Here is a 21144-nt window from a genome sequence, read left to right as displayed (position 1 = left end):
CACACCAAACATGTATCTGTATCCACACATGTGTACGAACTTACACACATGCATTTACTGGATTAAACATGATTAGTGAATGCTTAAACATGCTTAAAACATAATTACAATGCTTAAGACAAAGTGGTGAAATACTCAGTCCTGTAACATGGACTCCATTGGCAACAACCCAGAGAGTCTTCCTGTCGATTACTTCAATGACCTCATCATCAAAGTACACACCAAGTCCCTTTTGAGAAACTTTGTATACTGAAAACAGATTTTTGGAAATTCATGGTACATGTAGAACATCATGTAAGGTGGCAGAGGAACCCAAAGAAACATTACCAACACCGGTGAAGACAGGAAGCGAAGAGTTGTCGCCAATACGAACTGAGAAGAGATAGTTTGATAGTCCTCCAAGATATGGGCCAGATTGGTCATGTGGGTGGAAGCACCACTATCACCAACCCATTCCACCGCTTCAGGTGTGACACTAACCTCTTCAAGAGAAGTCATATCTGTGATCACGCGAGGAATGAATCCTTTGAAGAAGTGGATGAATATGTTGTTAGAAGTCATCTCCTGTCTTAATCAGACACCAGGGCCTCTGTTGTGGGTGTGCCCGCCCTGTATAGGTGTTTTATCATTTTTCCTTACTCCCCGTATTTTTCCCCATTTTTTCCCATTTTTTCCATGGTGTGGGTGGATGCCACTGGCTGGCAGGAGCCTCTGATGCTGGCCAACTGCACTCTTGTGTACCTGGAGCTGGCCGACTTGATCAGGAGGGGTCGTAGTGTTTTTCTCTGCTGGCCGACTGACTGGCTGTGCCCAGTCATGAAGGGCTGGTGGGACATTATGCGTTGGCCGACTGCACTCATGGGGCCATATAAATAGGCCCCATAATTCCCACGTTGTATTCATTCAGTTTTTCCTCGGGATCTTGTGTATAGAGAAGAGTTACGTGCCTATCTCTCTGTCTTTCTTGTGCTGTCTATTTTCTGCACTCTACTTGCTCTTGTGGTCTCAAGTTTGGTTATCATTTCCGCTGCGTATTTTGACATGGTATCAGAGCCCTAGGCTCTTGATAGATCTTGGGAGTTTTCAGAGCAAGAGGGGGATAGTTACGTTGCTGATTGGTGGACTGTTTGGACTGTTCGGGAAGAGAAGTTGCAAGAGGAAGGCGGGCTAAGGTGCTGGACAACCACTTGGTTGCAGGTTTAGAGTTTTTTTTTTCCCACCCACCCACCCTTTTTCAGTTACATTCAAGCGATGGCAGATTTGTTAGAGATGGCTAAGAAGCATGTGAAGATCCCGACTCTCCCCACGTTCCCAGTAGACCGTCAGTTGGATGGGAACAATAACGGCATCTGGAAGGTTATGATGGAGTCTGTGCTGGAGTCATATGACCTTGCTATTAGCTAATTTCATCGTCATCGGGGTTCCACGGCCGAAAGCAGAGGAAGGGGAGTTACTGACAGAGTCTGTGCTGGAGTCATATGACCTTGCTGATTTCATCGTCATCGGGGTTCCACGGCTGGAAGCAGAGGAAGGGGAGTTATTGTCGATGAAGAAGGACCGAGAGGCACAGGCACAGATGTGGGATCGTGTCAACATCAGGGTCCGGTCATTTATTTTCTTCAATTGCACACCACAAGTGATCAATCATGTAAAGCACATGACGCTGGCCAGAGGCATATGGCAGCACTTGGCTTCTCTTTATAACCGGGTATCACCCACGAAGAGAATCTCCTTGGAAGTGCAGATGCGGGTTAAGAACCCTGCAAAGTCATCGACGATGCGAGAGCACATTAACAAGCTACAGCCCCTTCGGCAGGAAGTCCTCCAGGCTGGGAAGGAGATATCATCTAAAGACATGGCCATTACTTTGCTGTCCCACTTGCCTGCTCAGTATTCCGCTTTCTACTCCTCTTTGATTACGAGTGACAGGCTCAACACCATTACCTGGGAGGAGCTTGTGCCTATGGTCTTGGACCAGGAGGAACGTTTCTCGAACCCTCCTCATAGCGGAGGTTCGTAGGCCTTAACTGGCCAACAATCGAAAGGCCGGAGTAACAACAAGGACAAAGGGAAGGCTTCACCGGAGAATCTTCTGCGAAGAAGCCCGACACAGAACGAGAGAAGCTGAAGGCCGAACGATCCTGCAATGATTGTGGTGAGGAAGGCCACTATTGGAGGAAGTGTCCTAAGCGGACTGGGAATAGTGCTGATTCTTCAGCCTCAGCTGCAAAGACTCCTGCATTTGTGCACTTAGAGATGATGGACTCCGATGCTTCATCGTCTTCGAGCGAGGAGGCAGTTGGCTTCACTGCGAAGGATACCCGGGAATGGATTCTTGACAGTGGTGCTTCCAGGCACATGACTCCATCCCGTGACTTTTTTTTGGATCTGAAACGGCAGTCAGGTCGCATTTTTATTGGCGACAACTCCACTATTCCGATACACAGTGAGGGCCGGATGGAGATTATTCCCGACGGCAAGGGGGGCAAGCATGCTTCCCGTGTTCTTTACGTCCCTGCTCTGGGTTTTCATCTTCTGTCAATGCATGAAGTATGCAAGACTAGCTTTCGGGTGGAATTTGAGGAGCATTCAGTTGCTCTACGGGACCGTGAGACTGGCCAGGTTGTTTGGGAAGGCAGTGTGGAGAATGGTATCTACAAGCTCTCTGCACTCTCCTCGTTGACACGTTCTCAGGTCGGAGATCTGTGGCACTTTCGTTTTGGCCACTTAAATGTGGACGCATTGCGGCGAGCTTTCCGAGACCAGATGGTGGTTGGCTTGCCAGATGTTGGCGGTAGGCAAGGACATTGCAGTTCTTGCATACGTGGTAAGCAACTGAAACCGATCCCGTCAAGTGGGAATAGACTCCATTGGACACCCACACGCATAATAGCACAACTTAATATCACAATTTGAAATGGACAACTTAATTACAACTTGAAATTGAAATGAAATGAAATGTTGAAAGATGGACACCAGCACTGGGGCCGGAACGGGCCGACTCCCCTCTCAATATATGATATATTATTGGGAGTATTTAACAAATACAATGCTCCATGGGTTCAATGAACCAGATGATGTCCATGTAGAGAGTTCTCTGAAGGAACGATGGTGTCTTTGTGAGTTCCGAAAGATTCCGAGACTTTACGGACAGGTCAATCTCCGAAATTATCCCCTAGATACTGTGGACCATTTCGTATTACACGACGGATTGGTTCACTTGCATATGAATTGGATTTGCCTTCTCATGTGAAAGTTCATCCTGTATTTCATGTCAGTAGACTTAAGGAAGTACTGGGTGGAGCAAATCAGTTAGTTACTCCTCAAGAAATCATAGATGTCGAGGACATGACATTTGTTCCGCACGAACCTGAAAAGATTCTTGGATTTCGTGAAAGAAGATTGCATAATACGCTTATCACAGAATACAAGATCAAGTGGAAGGATCGTGTTGAGGAGGACGCTACATGGGAGACATTGACTACTCTTCAGAGAGATTACCCTGGCTTTTTAGTGAGCTCAGGAGTGAGCTTTTAGAGGAAGGGGAGTATGTCATGTGCACAATGTGTATCTACCGTGTGCTACACGCACGCAAGACTAGTTTCGAGGCTTGGGGAAGCTTGGAGCTAGGCAGGCTGATTGATGAGCTGAGTTAGGGATATACTAATGGGCAGGCACCCAAGTATGGACGGGCGGGCGCCCAAGTGTGAACGCCCGATGACCGGCCAAGAGCCTATAAAAGGGTGGCCAAGGTTAGTTATTGGGATATAGAGGGTCTCGCGAGTATGTGAGAGCTCTATGGTCTTGGAGCCTGGATCTAGTGCAGACGTGCACCTGCTTTATACAGCCGAGGCCGGCAGCAATCTCAAGCCCCGTGAGGGTAGCTTCGTGGCGGTATGGGACGTCGCAAGGAGAAGATTGGTCGGTACGTCAACCTAGTTAGCTCAGCTTGTGGCTCAGTGGAGGTTTATTTGTTTGTTTGCAGGTTTCGAGTCTCGTACCAGGAACGATCACGAGGAGATCCGGTGGGGATTTGACAGGCTGCCTTAGGGCTGGCCCCTTTCTACATGTGATGCAACTATATGCTCCTAATGCAACTACTACTAGGGCTAACCTCTACATGCTCCTAAATGATGAATGCTTGTTGAATTCTCCACAAAGAGTTAAGAGGACAGACCTAAGGCTGGGAGACTAACCTACGTAGCTCGTGCCTGACATGTCCCGGATTGGACTCACAAAGGGGTCACGACATACAACAAATAAACCTAAAAGGTACTACTTCTGTACATGAATCTTGCACTGTTGATGAGCCAGTTTGTCACCATGTACCATAGTGCATGGGTGCATGTGACATTCTAGCTCAAATTGGAGGATCTTTTTGTTGTGTGAGCTTCTTACTCAAGCTGGAGAATCTTTTTGGGCTGATTCCTTTTTAATATATAAAACCATGTTTGACCAAAAAAAAAGATGTATGCAATCCACCATGTTACCATGATATTGTAACGGGAGGAGGACGCGTGTATTGGAATCGTATAAATGTGAACAAGATTCTGAGCACTTAACACTTGAGCATTACAACCACAAAGCTGAAAAATGACAGTACACCACATAAAGGGGCCGATGATAGACTGACCCCCCCCCCTTTAGGTTATATTACCAAAAGAGTCTGCAAAGTACAAGATTACGGGTGCCTGGGGATTCACCACCAGCCTGCACCTGATTCTTCCAAATACATCATGAATGAATACATTTCAAACAAGAGAATCTGTAGGTACATCCGCCCTACACACAGGTACATCCGCCCTGCACAAGCCTCTTCACAGGTACATCCGCCCTGCACAAGAGTATCACAATCCTCACAGGTACTCCGCCCTGCACAAGATGTAAATGGATCTTTAGGCCCTGTTTCCACGCGAGAAACTGATCCAGAAACCTGTGTTCTCCGCGAGCAAGTGTCCCCAATGCTTGCCCTAAGCACCTGCTATACCTGGAATCCTTGAGACACATCCATGCTCACATATTCCATTGCTGTCCGGCCTGTTTTGTGCAATAACCAGTCCAAAACAGCAACTTTCTATCGCGAGAAATCCACCTGTAAAGGGTCCTACAGCCCTGTGGAGGTCCCTAGAGCTGTCCTGTACTGTCCAAGTTGACTTTAGACACCTGTAACCAGCCCAAAACTCGCAATAACCAGAAATTGCAGGTCTGAAATTTACCAACCAGCCCTTTAGAAGAGTGTGGGGATCGTTGTCTAAGCTTGTGAGAGTCCGGGAAGCAAGCAACCAGCCCTGTAACAACTCCCAAAGCTCCAACCAGCTCTCCAATGTGTTGAATAATGAATAAAACAGCCCAAAAGGCCTCTTGAGGGAGGCGCCTTTTTTCAGTGCCACCTAAGGGGCTTGGTGGGTACACATACTGGCTGACATGTGTCCCCATAAGGTGTCCAGGTAGGTGTCCAGCCCATAGTGCTCCATTTGTCCTGTTTGTATAAGTTTAGGTCCAACCAAATAGGAAATGGCCATAAGCTGTCCGGACTTCATTAATTTTGGTCCAACCAAATGCGAACGCATTATAAGTTGTCCGAGCACTTATTAATGAGTGTGGACCTGCAAACCAATAAACTTTAGTAGTAAATGAAATAAGCTGTAAATTGAGTGTGGACGCACTTACCACCTGCAAAACCCATAAGCCCACAGTTTTAGGCCCAAACAGGAGTGCACACACGTGTCCACAAGGTGCCCGGGCGTCCCCGGTCCCTCGGACTTCACAAGCCAAAATAACAAGCATTGTCCAAGCAGCAAGACAATGTCACACAAAGTAAAATAAAGTTATGGCATGCATCATTTATGCATTGTGCACATGTAAACTTGGAGAACCACCTATCATCATTCTTGTACTTGAAAATATTCCGCCTGCCATCATAACACACCATGTGTGCATGGCCGGAATCCACACGGGCACCGCCCGAAAGTCCACAAATATCCTGCCATGTCCTTGGACTCATATGCATCCACTCATATGATCCATACACATGCCCAGGTATAATACATACATGCATCCGCATGTTTCTAGGCCTGACACGCATCCACGTGTCCCTAGAATATAGGGATTTGTGACATCCCCCCGGCTTCTGACCGCAACTGAAAAGCCTCCAGATAGGCCTTCAAAAGATCTGGGTAATTCTCGAAGTAGGCCTCATCCATCCATTTCGCATCCAAAGCTGAATAATTCTTGAACTTCACAAGGTACCTACGAACAAGTTTGCCTCCCGCAAGCTTTCGTTCCTTGTGAAAAACAATCTGTTCAGGTTGAAGAATTTCTTCCAGCTCATCCACCTCGGGTGGGTCTTCCAAAACCGGCTCAAACGGTGTCGGTCCCACATAAGGCCTCAATAGGCTCACATGAAAAGCATTATGCATGTTCCAATGATCTGGGAGTACAAGCCGAAATGCAACATCATTGATCTTCTCCAAGATCTGAAAAGGTCCATAGTACCTGTTGGAAAGTTTAGGGTACTTTCCCTGGCCTCTTCCGAAGGCGTGCCTTTTCAAATTTCAGCAAGACCCAATCACCTTGTTTGAATTGTACATCCCTTCTATGTTTATCAGCTGCCTTTTTATTCTTGGTTTGAGACCTCTCTATGGCTGTCCGTACCTGTGCAAATGCAGTATCCAAGTCTCTGACATACTCATCTGCTGCAAAAATCTCATCCTTTGTACGAATGATGGGTGGTAGTACCACCTTGCCATAGATAATCTCAAAGGGCGCCTTGCCCGTAGAAGTATGTACCGTATTGTTGTAGGCAAACTCCACAAGTGGTAAATACTTCTCCCAATCCGATTTGCGGTCGGATACATGAGATTTCAGCAAGTCGAGGACGGCTGAATTTGCTATTTCACTTTGCCCATCTGTCTGTGGATGGTAAGCTGATGAGAAGTTCAGCTTTGTACCCATATTGTCAAACAATGCACGCCAAAATAAGCTTGTGGTTCTAGGATCTCTATCCCCCACAATAGATTTAGGCATGCCATGGTGTTTGAATATCTGTGCCAAAAACATCCTAGCCATATGATCTGGCTTTATTGTCTTGCGCACGGAAATGAAATGTGCCTGCTTGCGAAACCTATCAATGATGGTCCAAATAGCATCATTTCCCTGTGGCGTCCTTGGCAAATCCATAATGAAATCCATAGCAATGCTTTCCCATGGTTCATTTGGTATAGGCAAAGGCTGAAGCAATCCAGGTGTTTTTTGTCGATCAAACTTGACCTTTTGACATACCATACATTCACGTACATATGCTTCAATATCCTTGCGAATATCTGGCCAAAAGAAATACCTCTCCAAAGCTTGTGCTGTGGCCAAAATGCCTCTATGACCTGCATATGGAGGAGCATGGCACTCATCCATAACCTTATGGCGAAGGTTCTTTAATACACACATACGATTTTGCATCATGAGATATCCATCTCTTATGACATAAGATGGGACAGCAATACCCTCTTGTAATTCAGCCCATACATGTGCAAAATCCTCATCCAGATGATAAGCATTACGCATATCCGATAAGTCCTCATGGTATGCAACTGTAATAGCATGAACCTGTGGTCGTCTAGATAAGGCATCTGCCACCACATTCTTTTTCCCTGGAGTGTGTAAAATCTGAAAATGAAACATTGAGAGAAAATTTGCCCATCTCATATGCTTCTCTGAGAGCTTACTTTGAGTCAAAAAGTATCTCAAGCTTTGATGATCAGTTTTGACCATAAAATCAGCCCCTAAAAGATAGTGTTTCCAAATAGTAAGGGCATGAATTACAGCCAACAACTCCTTCTCATAAACCTGTAAGTGAAGCTCTGCATGTTGCAAGCGTTTGCTCTCATAGGCAATGGCATGTCCTTCTTGGTTCAAAACAGCCCCTATGCAGTCCCCACATGCATCACATTCCACCACAAAAGGTTTGTGCAAATCCGGAATAATGAGTACCGGTCCCGAGATGATTGCACTCTTCAACTTTTGAAAGGCATCTCTCTCTTCTTGTGTCCATTTAAAGATTGCTTTCTTCTTCGTTAACTCATGTAACGGAGCGGCAATGAAAGCAAAATGCTTGACGAACCTCCTGTAGTAAGCACACAAACCAAGGAAGTTCCTCACTTCATGGACTGATATCAGCTCTGGCCATTCTTGCATGGTTTGTATCTTTGCGGGATCCATGCGCACACCATCCTTTGATATAATGTGACCAAGATAGTGAATCTCTGGGAGAAAGAATTCACTCTTTTTTGCATTTATGTAGAGCTGATTTTCCTTAAGCTCTTTAAACACAATAGCCAGGTGCTCACGATGTTGGGCTTCATTCTTTGAGAATACAATAATGTCATCAAAGAATATACCCGTGAACTTTCTATGCTTTCTGAGTACCCTGTCCATCATCCTGTTGAAGGTAGCGGGTGCATTTGTAAGGCCAAAAGGCACCACCAAAAACTCATAAAGACCAAAGGCTGTCCTAAATGCAGTCTTGTGTACATCTTGAGGTGCCACTCTCACTTGATGATACCCACTCTTGAGGTCTATTCGGCTGAAACATGCCGAACCTTCAAGTTTGTCCAAGATGTCATCAATGCGCGGAATGGGAAACCGATTCTTGATGGTTATCTTATTGAGGGCACGATAATCAACACACATCCTGTAAGTACCATCCTTCTTTTGAACAAGAAGTACCGGCGAGCAATATGGCGAGGAACTAGGCCGAATCAAACCCTTTTCCAAAAGTTCATTCACCTGTGCCATAATCTCTTTTTGTTGACTAGCACTCACCCTGTATGGTGGCCTATTAGGTGGAGAGCTACCGGGAATTAGATCTATGCAATGATCTTCCGGCCTCTCTGGTGGCAACCTTGCTGGCAAAGCATTCGCAAAACAATCTTTGAACTCATTCAAAAAGTTAAGCTTGTCTTGATCTAATGTACTAACATCAACACTAGAATGTTCAATGGTATCACGTACAAAAACCAAGTAAGAACAAGCTGATTTCTTTATTGCCTTATTAATTTGTACATGGCTTACAAGAGGTATGGTACTTCCAGTAGTACCAGCATCTATAGAGTGCTCACGGCCTCTATGTACAAAGCTGATTTTCTTCTCTTTGTAAGCCTTAATAGGCTCTAAACGGTGATGCCAGGACATCCCCAACAAAACATCACAACCTGTAAGAGGAGTCACTAAAAAGCTCTCATGGTCGAGGTAGTCCTGTATATGTACACGGAGCTTACCAATGACCGGAGTTACATCAACCTGTTTGCCCTCAAAGGCGGCATCTGCATTCATTTGCATTCCCATGTCTTCCACATTGAGACCTATGGCGGCAGCCATCTGTACGGATATAAAGTTATCTGTGGAAGCATCATCAAAAAGAAACAAAGCGGGCTGATCCTTCAATTTGCCCCAAGCCTTGCATATGACTCTACTCTTGGGCTCATGCCCTGTATTTCCCTGCACATCGGGTACAACATTCACAAGAGACTTTTCCACATTAGGCTCAGCATTCTTAGGATTCTGTGGGCATTTAGGATATATATGATCTTTACTGCCACACTTAAAGCATTTTCCAGCCTTCCTGTACTCTTCCAATTGCTGTTTTGAGAGCCCAAAATTGTGGTGTTTACTCCCCGGCTTCTTTTCGGAGTCATCTTTTGCATCTCGGCCATCTTTGGGAGCATTCTTAGGTGGCTGTCCACCCTTTTTCTGGTCATAACCAGCCCTGAATTTGCTCTTGTTTTGACCTACAAATGGCTTATTTGTGGGTGCTTTTATGTGCAAGTTCTCCGCAATCATGGCTGAGTGTATAAGCTCTTGTATGGTCTTATTTGGGTACACTCCCAAGCTTTGTTAAATGATGTGATGGAGCCCCGATTCAAACTTTCTCTTCTTCTCGTCCTCTCCAATATTCATGAAGGGAGTAACCTTGAGAAGGACTTTCCAAAACTTTGCTATGTATGAAGCAACGGACTCTCCCTCATCTTGGGACAGCCAATCCCACTCCTTGCGTACATCCTTTGCAAAGTTTGGTGGTAAGAATTGATCATAAAACTGAATTTTGAAAGAAGACCAAGTTGGGGCAGCACTTCCATCAAGTATTTTTGCAAGCCACCAATCACTTGCCGTATCCTTGAGATGCATTCCCACATGCCTGAGCATAGACTTTTCCGAAAAGTCTTCATTGCAAAAAGCTATCTCAAACTGTCTAATGAAAGCAAGTGCTTTGGTAGAGTCCATCCGTCCCTGAAAGTTTTCAAACTTTATATCCTTGTCACCGGACTTGAACTCTCGAGGCTTCTTCCTTCTATATGCATCCCTATGTACATCCTGTTCATCTGCATGATGATGATGCCGCGATGAAGATTCACGATCCCTCTTCGTTCTCTCTTGAGCCACACTCTCCAAATGAGTGGAAAGCTCAACACGAGAACGGATATGTCTTCTTGGAGCAAAGCGGAAATGAGTAGAGGATCCCTCATCCTTACTCTTCTCTTGACCTGCATCAAGCCTAGCACCAGGGACTCTTGTCCTTTCAGCATTTGGCACTTGCTGTGCTCTTTCTGCTTGTTGTGCATCATGTGCATCACCACGGGCAGCCATGAGGGGTGGCTTCTTGAAAGCCAAACTACCATCTGCTTCAGTGTATACATCACCCTTAACCATTAGGTATGCAAGTGCAAGCTCTCGGGGTTTCTCAACATCCATTTCCTTTGCAATTGCTTCAAAAGTGACTTCATGGACCGAAGCCTTTGCCTTCGCAGCCAACACCCTTTGTACATCCGGGTCATTTTTCAATGACCTAAGCTCTTCGGTTTCAGCCCTATAGCGTCGCACTTGACGCCTCAAAGATTCCAAATCAGAATGCATAATGTCATGAGTACGTGCATCTCCATAGACATCATTGCCTGCAACATCTCTTGCATCCCTTGTACCATGAAATTCACGGTCCTGTGTGTTCTCCACACTGTCAGAAATGTGGCTGTCCATGACACTCAAATCAGGTCACCACTTATGATTCCAAGCCTCAGACCGTTTTCCAATGAGGGAAAAAACTGAGCTCTAATACCAATGTAACGGGAGGAGGACGCGTGTATTGGAATCGTATAAATGTGAACAAGATTCTGAGCACTTAACACTTGAGCATTACAACCACAAAGCTGAAAAATGACAGTACACCACATAAAGGGGCCAATGATAGGCTGACCCCCCCCCTTTAGGTTATATTACCAAAAGAGTTTGCAAAGTACAAGATTACGGGTGCCTGGGGATTCACCGCCAGCCTGCACCTGATTCTTCCAAATACATCATGAATGAATACATTTCAAACAAGAGAATCTGTAGGTACATCCGCCCTACACACAGGTACATCCGCCCTGCACAAGCCTCTTCACAGGTACATCCGCCCTGCACAAGAGTATCACAATCCTCACAGGTACTCCACCCTGCACAAGATGTAAATGGATCTTTAGGCCCTGTTTCCACGCGAGAAACTGATCCAGAAACCTGTGTTCTCCGCAAGCAAGTGTCCCCAATGCTTGCCCTAAGCACCTGCTATACCTCGAATCCTTGAGACACATCCATGCTCACATATTCCATTGTTGTCCGGCCTGTTTTGTGCAATAACCAGTCCAAAACAGCAACTTTCTATCGCGAGAAATCCACCTGTAAAGGATCCTACAGCCCTGTGGAGGTCCCTAGAGCTGTCCTGTACCGTCCAAGTTGACTTTGGACACCTGTAACCAGCCCAAAACTCACAATAACCAGAAATTGCAGGTCTGAAATTTACCAACCAGCCCTTTAGAAGAGTGTGGGGATCGTTGTCCAAGCTTGTGTGAGTCCGGGAAGCAAGCAACCAGCCCTGTAGCAACTCCCAAAGCTCCAACCAGCTCTCCAATGTGTTGAATAATGAATAAAACAGCCCAAAAGGCCTCTTAAGGGAGGCGCCTTTTTCCAGTGCCGCCTAAGGGGCTTGGTGGGTACACATACTGGCTGACATGTGTCCCCATAAGGTGTCCAGGTAGGTGTCCAGCCCATAGTGCTCCATTTGTCCTGTTTGTATAAGTTTAGGTCCAACCAAATGGGAAATGGCCATAAGTTGTCCGGACTTCATTAATTTTGGTCCAACCAAATGCGAACGCATTATAAGTTGTCCGGGCACTTATTAATAAGTGTGGACCTGCAAACCAATAAACTTTAGTAGTAAATGAAATAAGCTGTAAATTGAGTGTGGACGCACTTACCACCTGCAAAACCCATAAGCCCACAGTTTTAGGCCCAAACAAGAGTACACACACGTGTCCACAAGGTGCCTGGGCGTCCCCGGTCTCTCGGACTTCACAAGCCAAAATAACAAGCATTGTCCAGGCAGCAAGACAATGTCACACAAAGTAAAATAAAGTTATGGCATGCATCATTTATGCATTGTGCACATGTAAACTTGGAGAACCACCTATCATCATTCTTGTACTTGAAAATATTCCGCCTGCCATCATAACACACCATGTGTGCATGGCCGGAATCCACACGGGCACCGCCCGAAAGTCCACAAATGTCCTGCCATGTCCTTGGACTCATATGCATCCACTCATATGATCCATACACATGCCCAGGTATAATACATACATGCATCCGCATGTTTCTAGGCCTGACACGCATCCGCATGTCCCTAGAATATAGGGATTTGTGACAGATATCATAATTGCTTGCATGGAAAGCCTGTGATGCAAGCGATTTCATAGATCACCATCATGGCTTCATTCCCCAAAATCCCCATTTTTTGTGTTAGGCATTTTTGTGTAAGGTGTCTATACCAACACTTGAGAATAATTTTAATACTATGATCGCTTTTTTTAAAAGTGAAAATACTATGATCACTTTCTGCAGACCTCATTCAAGATAGAAGCGATTTTGATTTTCCATTATAGCTCTAATCAAACTCTTTCATCACCAGTAATTAACGCCCTAATCCAATCTCGACGAGCATTCTCCAACAAAAGGGAAGTTCTAATCAAGCTCTTTCATCAATCGGCTCTAATCAAACTCTTTCATCACCAGTAATTAACACCCTAATCCAATCTCGACGAGTAAGTGAGTTCTAAATGAGCATTGTTCTCCAACAAATGGGAAGTTCTATCCGAGCTTGTGAAATTCATGACTTGTGTAACTACCGTCACGTGCACGCCCGTGCCATGGCTAATCTTCGACATGAAGTGGCTTAATCCTTCATTAGGGCAGCAATTAGGACAAGCATACAGTGTCAACATCAGTAGCAGAAGCATTAAAGTCGTCCTCGGGCATCATCATCCACATCAACACCATCTTCAACAGCATAGCATAGCATGTACATCCAACATCCCCATGGGAAGGTAAGGAGTCTTGTCGGCTAGCAACATACAGCTGTTGGCAGCCTTCAGATGCTCCTATTGCAAGCGGCTAACACCCCAAAGTGGCCAGGACAAGGTGGGAACACAGCATATAAAAGTGCAGAATTTTATGTATTATTTGTCCAACATACTAGCCGACAGCAGGGCAGCTGGCCGACCAACAGCTTTCTCATATATATAAGCAGTCCATCATATTCAGCAAAGCACAAGACATCAGTAGAGCATTCATACATCTATGGGTCAACCCTTAGGGGCTGACCACAAGCCTCAGCCAAGTACAAGCATAAGCCACCTTTTTGTACCATATGAATAAAGAAAACCTGACACCTAATCTCTCACTTCTTCTCTCTCCTCTCTGTTTTAATCATAAGTAATTAGCATCAATGTTCTTAAGTATGCTTAGGGCCATGGATCAGTACAGCAAGGCTTCCGAGCATGCAACATTGGTATCAGAGCATTCTGGCTCAACCCACTAAGCTATGTCCCAAGGAAGGTGCACAGTTCCAGCAAGTAGGATGCGGCAAAGTAGCAGTCCCCGAGGGTAGGTACGCAGACCTAGTACCTCAGTAAGCTCTCAGATCAGTTCCAAAGGCCTAGCAACAGGCATGATCAGTTACCCACCGTTGCGTCAAGGTTTAAGGAAAGTAGGCATGGGGACAATAGTGAACACATGCTCAATTCTTCATCAAAGACTTGGAAGTGGAGATCAGGAGTGAAGGTGTTCAGACCCAAAAATATCAGTCAGTAGAAGTCAATTAGCAGTAGAAGTCAAAGTCAGTAAGCAGTAGCAGTTTAAAGGTAAAGTCCAGGGAGGAAGGATGACAGAGTTCCACCCTGTCATCAAGTTTAGCAGAAGGGAATGTCACGTGCACGCCCGTGCCATGGCTAATCTTCCGCATGAACTGGCTTAATCCCTGATTAGGACAACAATTAGGACAAGCATACAATGTCAGCATCAGTAGCAGAAGCATTAAAGTGATCCTCAGGCATCATCATCAGCATGGTCATCAACATGATCATCATCCACATCAACATCATCATCTTCAGCAGCATAGCATCAGCATGTACATCCAAAATCCCCATGGGAAGGTAAGGAGTCCTGTCGGCTGGCAACATACAGCTGTTGGCAGCCTTCAGATGCTCCTATTGCAGGCGGCTGACACCCATCTAGTTATCAAGTAGACATCATGTAGAAGGGCTATGGGTCAACCCTTGGGGACTGACCACAAGCCTCAGCCATGTACAAGCATAAGCCACCTTTTTGTACCATATGAATAAAGAAAACCTGACTCCTAATCTCTTTCTTCTTCTCTCTCCTCTCTGTCTTAATGATAAGTAATTAGCATCAATGTTCTTAAGTATGCTTAGGGTTGTGGATCAGTACAACAAGGCTTCCGCACATGCAACAACTACCATAGTCCACATGTCCGAACCAGTTCATTGCTTTTGAAGGCAAACATTCCATCATATGTGTCAATAACAAGACGAATACGCCATAAGAGTTACAATGAAGTCATAATCTTAGCAGCAATCTGTAAAGAACAAAACCACCCCGCATCTGACTTCAAAAATTCAATGGTAGCTTGTACAGTTCTTGCAGCATTTCTTTGTGGGTATCACAGCATCATACCCATTCTTTCATGGTATCAGAGCGGGAAACATCTAGAAGGACCTGTGTTTTCTATTCCCATGCTGCTGTTGACTCTTTACAACATATAGGAGCTGTTCACTTGCTGCGTTTTTGCTACGGACTCATACCACAGGGAGAGGTGGGCGACAGCTTCAGCTCACTGATTTCTTCCAGAGATCTATCCCAATGCCTATTCTGACACAGGAGGGGGTTACACTTCAACGCGCTGCGGACCTCCGAGCCAGACGGAGACCAAGAGCACCAGGCTACCAGACTCCCATACTACATCAGAGGGAGATCACAAAGATACGGGCTCGATATCAGCACCATATCCAGAAGCGGCTAGCTCACTTACACTCACACCCGGAGATCATGCTCCGAGGTATTTTTGCCTCGCCATCGCCTATGTATCACATATTACACCCCCATTATGGTACTGGTTGGAGCTAGACAGATCTGCATTGCATTCTTGTATACCCTGCGCATATAGGTTGCATATTGAGCCTCTAGCAGTAGTGCTCCATCCATCACACCCCCCCACTAGCTCAATACTTTCATAGTTTATTCCATGTTCATTTTGTCCTTTTTTTTTATGGACATCCAGAAGACATTGACAGTTGTACATTGATTTGTCTCATAGGTCGAGTTGGGCCTCTAGTAGACGTTAATACAGCTCTCTCTCTCTCTCTCTCTCTCTCTCTCTCTCCCCCCTTCAAAGTAGCACCTTTGGGACTAGCCAAACTCCAATGCTCTCGATGTGTTGTTTTTCTTTGGGAATGGCTAGCTCTTGATACATTGCCTTTGTTCGGGAGCAGAACCAGCACTACAAGGCATTGTGGTCTCCCTTTTCACCAACACGATGGAGCACTACAAAATGACGTCAAGTCGACTGCGCTACACAAGTTCTACGATGACGATTACATTAAGAAGCACAATCGTAAGGTCAAGCAAAACCAGAAAGATTGCCTAAATTAAAATTGTTCACATAAGCTCTCTTTCCTTGCAAAGAAGAATTGTCAAGCATCCACTATTTTTATTTTTTTTCAAGAGGTCTTATTCCATTTTAGCATCCCACTATTTGACGAAGCCAATGCCACAATATTTGATTCACACACTCAATTCCATATCCAACCAAGGTTCTCATAATTTGAGATGTGAGATATGATGATGGCATGATAGATCTAACTTAGAGATAGCATGCAAGGTAAGCTCAAGAGTCTGGACTCTCAGTGCACCCATTTTTTGCTACTTTTTACGTATTTTTTTCCCACACTCTCAAGAGATGTATTTGCAATCCACATTTTTCTATCGCAATCTAGTAATTATCATTTATCCACTCTTTTTTAAAGACATGTTTGGACTTCACGAGCCAAACTCAACTTCTATAGGCTCTCTCTCTTCAGTACTTTATCATTTTGTTGTACTTTTTCATTTTGTTGGGATGACAGAGGATACCCCATACAGGTACACCGATTTGTCTCATAGGCCGAGTTCAGTCTTTTGGAAGACGTTAATAAAATCTCTCTCTCTCTCTCTCTCTCTCTCTCTCTCTCTCTCTCTCTCTCTCTCTCTCAGGCTACCTTGTAGCTTTGTCACATGATTCTTGTGACATGGCCTCTCACATGATGGTTTTATCTATGTAGCTAGTTTGTTGCCTTTTTTTTCATGACACCATGAATATTTTATAGACATTCTTGTTATTCATCTTCTTCTTCTTCCTCTCTCGCTATCTAGGGCTACCTTGTAACTTTGTCATGTGATCCTTGTAACATGGTCTCTCACATGATGTTTTTATCTAGCTAGCTAGTTTGTGAACTTTTTACCATTAGTATTTTGTAGACCTCCTCCTCCTCCTCCTCCTCCTCCTCTCTCACTCTCTCTCTCTCTCTCTCTCTCTCTCTCTCTCTCTAAGTTGCCTCATCTCACGAGCTACTCCATAAGTGTGTTTAATTCATACATATAAGCACACGCAAAATTATACTCCCTCTCTAAGTGTGTAATTTTTATACTTGCACCAGTATGTAAACAAGAATATGTGTGTATCAATAGAATATATAAGCACACACACAAAATTACATTCCCTCTCTTTATACATAAATACATGCATATATAATCCCCCCCCCCCCACACACACACACACATTGGACTACACACACATTGGACTCCACGCACGCCCACACACATCTATACACATATGTACATACATCATACACACAAAAGCAAGGTATCATCTTTCATGCGCATAGCAATGAACTAGTCTAACAGAAAGGAACAATCAGGAAGGGGCCAGGGCCACTCAAAGGGTGCACCTGAAGCTAATACGCCGAGAGCTGAGGACAAGGACTTTCTCTTTGTTACGAAAAGGGGGGTGTCCATTCTGCTGCTGCTGTTCAGGGGGGTCTGTAGCGATGGCTGGGGTGGGGCCCAGGAGGGTGCGCTTGGGTGCGGGGGGGCCTTCGTGGGCAGTGCCCGTCTCTTCTGCTGTGGCTGCCGGTGCCGAAGCTTTCCTTTTCTTGCCCATCTCCTGCTGCAATCCTTCGAAGGCTCACGCACAGTAGTGATTCCTGCCCACACCAGCCGCCTGCCCAAGAGCTAGGGTACTTAGGTTGAGGTAAGGATATAATCACGTCTATGCTATTTATAAGTACGAGTTGGCAACGCCAGGTCAAGCTGTGAAAAATAAATTATGCCTTCATTTTTAATTTTAAGGGAGTAAGTTGTGTTTAATAAACAGTAGAAGTAGATAGATGCCAAGGAGAAGGGATTTTCATATATTTTTTGAAAATGGAAGAAAAGCCTCATTAATCTCCCCCACCCAAGAATATGGGTAGAGAGTTTTCCCCATCCATTTGCTCATGAAGGAGAAGAAAAAAGCCCGCGTCATTTTTTGTTTAAAAAAAGTCAACACGTGTTGACCAAAAAGTCAACGTTGACCAAAATTCTGAGCTTGTTGGCAAGCAAGGGCAATGTGTATGAAGCAAAAGATTTGCTGCTTCATGCAAAAGAAAGATAGGAGTGAACACATTTTTTAGGGCTAGAGAATGTCTCAATAGTTTGCACGAGTATTCATAGTATGCTTGCAACTAGATTAGTGTATTTTTCAACCTAAAAATGTTGTATATTTTTGTTCCAATAACAACTCTATTCAAACCCAATATATTTTTGTGCAATATACTCCGTGAAATTTATCCTTAGTATTTTTTATCTACCAATATAGTTTTCCTTATCATCGAGAGAGCATGTACAAAACAAGAAAAAAGCTACGCCAAGGTCATAATTCCAAATGCTTCTCAATGTATGCATGAAAGTGTCCATTAGAGGATACTTCCTCTCTAAAATTTACACAATCCCTCTTCAAAGCAATGGTTTTTAGCAACAAGCACCCTATGGTCTCATTAAGCTAACCAAACACTTTGGGACCAAGGTGAGTAGCCGGCTCAATAGCACATCAGGAGACTAAAAGAAGAGTAGCACGACACAAAGGTTTACAATGGGATTGCTTTTCTATTGACTATCATCAACCCTTCTCATGGTGCACCACAAGGGTTAGCAATCCCTTAATTGAAACTTAAGCCTGCTAGTTCACAAGTTAGCGTGATGTCTTTTGACTAGTGACCATCCAATTAAGGAACCAAAGCTAATGTGATAAAGAGCATTTCCTCCTTCCATGGACCCACCATACCCTTCTATTAACCCCATTTTGGGCTTAACAAAGGAACTCTCTACTACAGACGAGAGTAGCACAATAAGTGTTGTGAAAAGGCACTATAAGCATTGTAAATATTATGAAAAGCTGGTGAATGACCAAGCTTAGTAGTTAAGGTTTAAATTTGGGTATCCAAGTGTGAATAGGAGCTATAAGTATAGAAGTCAACAATGACACAATCCCCCATTGTGCTAAGTGAGCTCTTGTCTCCTCCTAGCTCTTGCTTTTATCTGTGTATGAGAGAGAGAGAGAGAGAGTTGAGAGTTGAGAGGAGATATGTGTAGCTTCTTGCACATGTATGTTTCTTTGCTTTGTGTGAGAAAGTGAGACAGGTGAAAAGTTTGCAAGGTGGTGACAGCAAGAGGGAGGCTTAGGAGTTAGAGCTAGCAAACCAGTGGTGGAGGTTGGAGGTCAAAGAGATCATGGGCCGGTTTCACTAGTTGCTTGAATGAGAGAGCTCTTGAAAGAGTAAAAATAAGCCATAGCATTTTTGGTGCCACTGTTGGGAAGCTAATCTTGCTTGTTCCTTGTTCTTAGAGTGATTGGCTCCTTCCTCGCACGCTTAAGAATCTGTATTTTCAATTTTGTTGAGGTTTTCTGTGCATGCGTGAGTGGATAAGGTTATTGCAAAATGGAGAAAGGTATAGCAGATATTTGATTTTATGTTATTTTTGGTTGAAAATAGGTTTGTGACTACTTGGGAAACCTGGAGGGAAGCATTCCAATCAATTTTTGTTTGATTTTTTGAGTTTGCAACAATTATGCTTTTTCACATGAAAAAGCAGAGTGTTGTATTTTTTTTGCTTCTTTTTAAAAATGTAAAAATATTATTATTTTTCTAGCATTATTGAAGATTTCGTTGCCTTATTTATGGTGAATAGACTCAAATTGCACCTTATGAATAGGTGAAAACAAGATTTGGACTTTCAAAATTCAGATTAAAGCCAATTATTAGTTTTTCATGCATATGAGTTTTTCACATCCCTAAAAAACCATAGAAATTTATGCTGATAAAAACCCCTAAAATCATGTCATGATTTGCAAGATTGCATTACCTACAATAAAACATCCTATCCCTAAATCTTATCCTCTTATCTTGGAAAAAATTTGACATTAAAAACTAGAGTTTTTCACGATCGTGACTATCTTGACTTTTTTACATGTGACTATCTCCAAGATATTCATTTTGTGAATTTCTTAAGAAAATCATGTCAAAATAATTTCATCATTTGAGGTTTCTAAGATGTCCACAAAATCCAAAGTGACCACATAATTTCATTACAAGTGAACTTGATTAATCACGTCTATGAGTTTCTTGAGAAAATCATGCCAATAATATTTCATTATTTTAGATTTCGAGGGTAACTACATGTAATCATTCTAAGGCGACTATGTGTTATAAACAAATCATTAGACTTCGTTTGTAATGAAATTACACTTAAATCTTTGTTAACCCAATTCTAAGAATAACAAGAGCTACCGCCATTATCTTACATCAAGGAGTCATGATAGAGACACCAAAGGGTCATACATTCAAGATATGAAGCAATAGTGTCCGAAGCTACAACTTGGACGGGCGCCTGTAATGGTGTGCGGAGTATTTATGGCAATTCCCACTTCAAAAACGTGTGGTAGCAAGTTAGGATGAAGTCCTAAGAAGTGATGTACTTCATGGATATATTATGAGAGTAATCATTGTAATAGCATTAGTCCTCTTATGAGCCTAAAGTGCCCGACCAGCCACAATTTAAGTGCGTGTGAACACTTATGGCTATGTATATAAGTGAATTTCTCTCATAATATAAGATACTCTCCCATTGTGCAATTGAGTCTTGCTCTTGCTAATCCTCTTACTAATCTCTCTCCCTAATGCATGCTAGTGAGTGTGTGTGAGTGAAGTGAGGTGAGAGGAGGGACAAGTACCCGTAGTGCAACCCGACAGTGTGACAACGCTCGCGCGGGAGGCACGGTGAAATTGCTTCTCAAGGAGTTGTAGAGCTTGGAGACCTCAAGGGTTATAAGCTTGGCCATTGGAAAGATCCTCACGACAGGTGTGACTCACCAGGTAATCTCTTATTGGATGTGTTTGAAAGGAGGGGTAGGGTAAGCTATAACATTTTTGGCGCAGTTGCTAGGGAGCCATCCCTAAGCTTTTTCCATCATTTTTCCTCTAATCTACACATAACCCATTGCCCATTTTCTTGATTAATGGTTTTCCATGAAAAAGATGTGGATTTGGTGTAGAATAGCTCTCTTTTTTGTTTTTGAAAAGAATGCCTTTTACTTAATTTTTAGCTTTTTTTTTTTGTTATTATGGTTTTTCATGTTCTTATGGCTTGCACAAAGTTTGTATTAGGCTTACATTGCATCCATTGCATCAAACAATA

The 21144-nt window shown here is 43.8% G+C and overlaps 1 protein-coding gene across 1 annotated transcript in view; it reads right to left on the bottom strand.

Annotated features, from left to right (window-relative positions):
* The window catches only part of LOC147640770 (ribosome biogenesis protein BRX1 homolog 1-like), a 47233-nt gene extending 29512 nt beyond the window's left edge, over positions 1-17721 (bottom strand). The window contains exon 1 of the mRNA XM_086815025.1: positions 17361-17721. Within this exon, the coding sequence (XP_086671151.1) occupies positions 17361-17572 (212 nt within the window). The 5' untranslated portion in view covers positions 17573-17721. The remainder of the gene's footprint in view (positions 1-17360) is intronic.
* Positions 17722-21144: the final 3423 nt, after the last annotated feature.

The sequence above is a fragment of the Cibotium barometz genome, chromosome 2 (assembly GCF_041138505.1).
Source record: "Cibotium barometz isolate CiBa-2024 chromosome 2, ASM4113850v1, whole genome shotgun sequence".
Classification (NCBI taxonomy): Eukaryota; Viridiplantae; Streptophyta; class Polypodiopsida; order Cyatheales; family Cibotiaceae; genus Cibotium; species Cibotium barometz.
This window is presented reverse-complemented; position numbering and strand designations above follow the sequence as displayed.